Here is a 4507-nt window from a genome sequence, read left to right on the forward strand (position 1 = left end):
TTCTAATTATTCCTGATGTGTCCTAGTTCTTTAAAACAGAGCATAACAACCATCTCATCAATCAAAAGTAAACAACTAGTAAGACAAGTGCATAAGGTCTGGTGTCTGCCATGAGCCAATAGGCTTGGAAAGTGGACATGTCACGAAGAGGAAAATGGAACCATTAGTGAAGACATATTATCAGTTTTGGGGGTAACATTACACTTGATAGCAAAGACCGGTGAGACAGCTAACTAGCTGTAAATAAGTGAATTGTTTTGGCCTGCAGATTAGCGAAGTTAGTTAGCCAGCTAGCCAAAGTTATTTACAGATCATTAACAGACAATCCTAAACTCTTGTGTCAAGAACATGTCTCCAAAAATGATAAGGTGTCTGCAGTTGTGTTTACATTTGACAGATTGTGATATAATCCCCTTTCTAAGTGAATGGTGTTGGTTATAGTTTTAGAAGGCTACAGCACTAACCTGTAAACATGTACTGTACATGGTAAACCACTCCTTTACAAAGATCACTCTCATTTTAATCAGCCATGCATCATTTGACAAAGGGACGTGGTGTCACCGGCATTCAGATAATCTGTAATTAGATTCAATGACAAAGAATTGAAGTTGAATCCATAAATAAGTTCAGTAAATATAATGCAATACGTTTGGAAAGGGGATCGATCACAAATAAAGATTATTGAAGCCATCAGGTTTGAGTTCTATGAGTTGTGGATGCAGCGTTATGTTAGCTAGCAAAGAGCGGTGCAGGAGCTACCTAACTAAAAAAGCTTCATTGTTTCACCCCAGGTACCAAAGTTAGTTAGCTGGCTAGCAAAAGTTACATACACTTAGTTAGCAACCTCTCCTTCACTCTCTTGCTGCAGTAGCTATCGTAGGAAAAATGGTAGGCTGGCCTGATTAATAAAATTCAATAAAGTTTCAACTTAGATTCCTTTGTTTGTGTAACTCATAATAATCAAGTAAATTCAAAATAAGTAAAAGGCTTAGACAACATGACGGACAAATGATATTTTGTTAGTTATTTTTTACAGTAGGTTGCATAATCAAATGGTACTTTCAGTAGTTTGACCAGCCGATTCCACGTTGGAAGGGCTGACTTTGCCGGTTATTAGAATTACTGACCGTTTGCCACTGTAAGAACGAAGGGTATTAAGTTCAATAACCCAAGATTGACGTAATTCACGATGAGCCAAATTACCCACAATCACCAAAACATAGAGCAACACTGAAAGTGAATGTTGTGGCCCTGTACATGATGAAGTTGTCTGTACAATGTCCCTTTTTTATTTACAAATGTTCCTTTTTAGATCAATTTACTCAATTGCATTACCTAAGTTCAACTCAAGATGATATCACAGACACATACCGTATATGAGTTTCTGTCATTCATATGGACTATGCATTATTCTGGTGCCTGGTGGTCTAGATGTAAACATGGTTGTAATCATCAGAGCTGTGTTTGAATGTGTATCAGGGAAGGTGGCAGTGTGCACCTAAGTTGCCTCTGATATAAACATATACAGTATATGCAATATTAGTTGTTTCAGAAATGAACACGGTGTATATTTTAGGACTACTCGATATAACATAAGTCTCCTAAACCAAAAGCTTTATTTCATTAATTGACACTAAAGGAAATATAGTGCCTTCAGAAAGTGGTCACACCCCTTCACTTTTCCACATTTTGTCGTGTTACAGATTGAATTTAAAATGGATTAAATTGAGATTTTTTGGGTCACTGGCCTACACACAATACCCCCTAATGTCAAAGTGGAATTATGTTTTTCTAAATTGCTACAGATTTATTAAAAATGAAATGCTGAAATGTCTTGAGTCAATAAGTATTCAACCCCTTTGTAATGGAAAGCCTACATAAGTTCAGGAGTAAGATGTTACTTAACAAGTCACATAATAAGTTGCATGGACTCACTGTGTGCAATAATAGTGTTTAACATGATTTTTCAATGACTACCTCATCTCTGTACCTTGTAGGAGAGGAAGGAAACCGCTCATGGATATCACCATGAGGCCAATGATGACTTTAAAACAGTTACAGAGTTTCATGGCTGTGATAGGATAAAACTGAGGATGGATCAACAACATTGTACTTACTCCACAATACTAACTAATTAACAGAGTGAAAAGAAGGAAACCTTTACAGAATAAAAAATATACCAAAACATGCATCCTGTTTGCAACAAAGCACTAAAGTAATACAAACTTAACTTTATATCCTGAATACAAAGTGTTATGTTTGGGGCAAATCCAATACAACACATTACTGAGTACCACTCTCCATATTTTCAAGCATAGTGGTCGCTGCATCATGTTATGGGTATGCTTGTCATCGTTAAGGACTGGGGAGTTTTTCAGGACAAAAAAGAAACAGAATGGAGCTAAGCACAGTCAAAATCCTAGAAGAAAACCTGGTTCAGTCTACTTTCCACCAGACACTGGGAGATTAATTCCCTTTTCAGCAGGACAATAACCTCAAACACAAGGCCAAATCTACACTGGAGTTGCTTACCAAGAAGACAATGCATGTTCCTGAGTGGTCGAGTTACAGTTTTGACTTAAATCTACTTGCAAATCTATGGCAAGACCTGAAAATGGTTGTCTAGCAATAATCAACAACCAATTTGACAGAGCTTGAAGAATTTTGAAAAGAATAATGGGCAAATGTTGCACAATCCACTTGCGGAAAGCTCTTAGAGACTTACCCAGAAGGACACACAGCTGTAATCGCTGCCAAAGGTGTTTATACAAAGTATTGAATACTTATATAAATGGGATATTTCTGTATTTAATTTCCAATAAATGTGCAAAAATATCTAAAAACATATTTTCACTTTGTTGTTACAGGGTATTGTTTGTAGATGGGGGAGATTTTTATTATTTTTATTATTCAGCCTGTGACGCAACAAAGTGTGGAATAAGTTAAGGGGTATGAATACTTTCTGAAGGCACTAGAGACTATTATCATTCACTTGTACTAGAATGATCATTAACGTTTAGGTAGGTAATGCATAGACAATGAAACATGCATTTCAATTATCCAATATTTATTTTGAATGTCAAAAAAATAAGAATCTCAGACTTCAATGATGCTGGCTCTCGCAGGAATCCAGGATACGTCTCATGGAACTGTATCTGTTCACGGAGCTGTTTCCCATCTCTCTGAGGTTCTTGTACTCTCCAGGCCTCACGTACATCTGCCTGCCTCTGAAGTGGGGCTGCTCGTACATGAGCCAGTGGCCCTCCATCACGTTGCAGGACTGGCAGTCGGACATGCGGTAACGCTCCTGGATGGAGTCACAGTCATCCATCAGCTCGTGCATCTGACCCCCGAAGTTCTCTCTCTCATAGGCCTGCATCCTGAACTGTCCTTTGTGCTGTAAAGTTTATAAGGACACATATTTAAAGTAAGAACATGATCAAAGTAATTAAATAGGAATCTGATCAGTTTACAATCAAATACTTACATTTTTTGATACATTGTATTAAGCTATATATATTATACATACGACACTATAAATGCATCATATATAAGTTGTTTTCTAAAAGAGCCATCTTACCATGGGGATCATACGACAAGAGCGAACGGAGTCAGACATGCCCATACGCTGGTAGTCACCATACTCTCCTCTCCTCACAAAGTACTGGTTTCCCTGGAAGTTGGAGCGGTCGTACACCATGAAGCAGCCGCTCTCCACCCTGCAGGAGTTGCACCTGCTCAGGTAGGAGGTCAACTCAGGGCAGTCTGAGCTGGTCTCATAGGAACGGCCCTGGAAGTTCCTGTCCTCGTAGAAGGTAATCTGGAGCAACCAAGGAAAGGCACCAATCACAACACAGAGAGGAGATGACCAAGGAAAGGCACCAATCACAACACAGAGAGGAGATGGATACGCCTCAAATCAAAAGTCGTTTTTAATCAACTAAATAATTAAATATTGAAATGTAAAGTATTTGTTCTGTAAGAAGAACAACTGGTAATTAATTTAGTAAATCAACAATGAAATGGTAAAATGTAGGACTGAGGCCCACACAATCTCAGCCATGAAGAACAGCGGTTCAAATGTAATTGAACGTTACTGAACATTTAAAAAAATCAAGCAAAAAAAGCTTTTAACATCAAAACTGTAACTTAACAATTCTAAAATAAATAAATAAAATAAAGTAAATTGCCAATGTATCAGGCAGAAAATCCAGCTATACAGCACTGTACCTTGACCATGGTGTTTGTTTGCTGCGGCTCTGGGATGTTGTCCAATAGGCCATGTTCACTCAAGCTTTTATACCTTATACCATTTCAAATGGCTTTTTGTTATTCAAATTCCCCATCCTGATGAATAAGCAGGATGCTTCTTCTCCTCTCTGTTGATTTTGTGCAGCTGTGTCCTTGGCTGGCACAAGCAGAGAGACAGTGGGCACGAATACTGTATTTGAATTATCATGTGATCATAGGTATTTAAAACATATAGCTGTTTTTATCATATTTTACC

General features: G+C 37.9%; 1 protein-coding gene across 1 annotated transcript; it reads right to left on the bottom strand.

Moving 5' to 3' along the window:
• Positions 1-3103: 3103 nt before the first annotated feature.
• LOC120050864 (gamma-crystallin M3-like) lies at positions 3104-4239 on the bottom strand. Its single transcript, XM_038997390.1, has 3 exons — positions 4231-4239; positions 3581-3913; positions 3104-3397 (listed from the first exon to the last, which is right to left on the bottom strand). Exons 1-3 carry the CDS (start codon positions 4237-4239, stop codon positions 3104-3106), a joined length of 636 nt encoding a protein of 211 aa, XP_038853318.1.
• Positions 4240-4507: the final 268 nt, after the last annotated feature.

The sequence above is a fragment of the Salvelinus namaycush genome, chromosome 7 (genome assembly GCF_016432855.1).
Source record: "Salvelinus namaycush isolate Seneca chromosome 7, SaNama_1.0, whole genome shotgun sequence".
In the NCBI taxonomy this organism is placed as follows: domain Eukaryota; kingdom Metazoa; phylum Chordata; class Actinopteri; order Salmoniformes; family Salmonidae; genus Salvelinus; species Salvelinus namaycush.

What these genes read in the sequence shown, in the direction of transcription:
- LOC120050864 (XM_038997390.1), bottom strand. An exon ending in CTTGTCGTATGATCCCCATG is followed by an intron (nt 3,398 to 3,580) that starts GTAAGATGGCTC and finishes TAAACTTTACAG; the next exon opens with CACAAAGGACAGTTCAGGAT.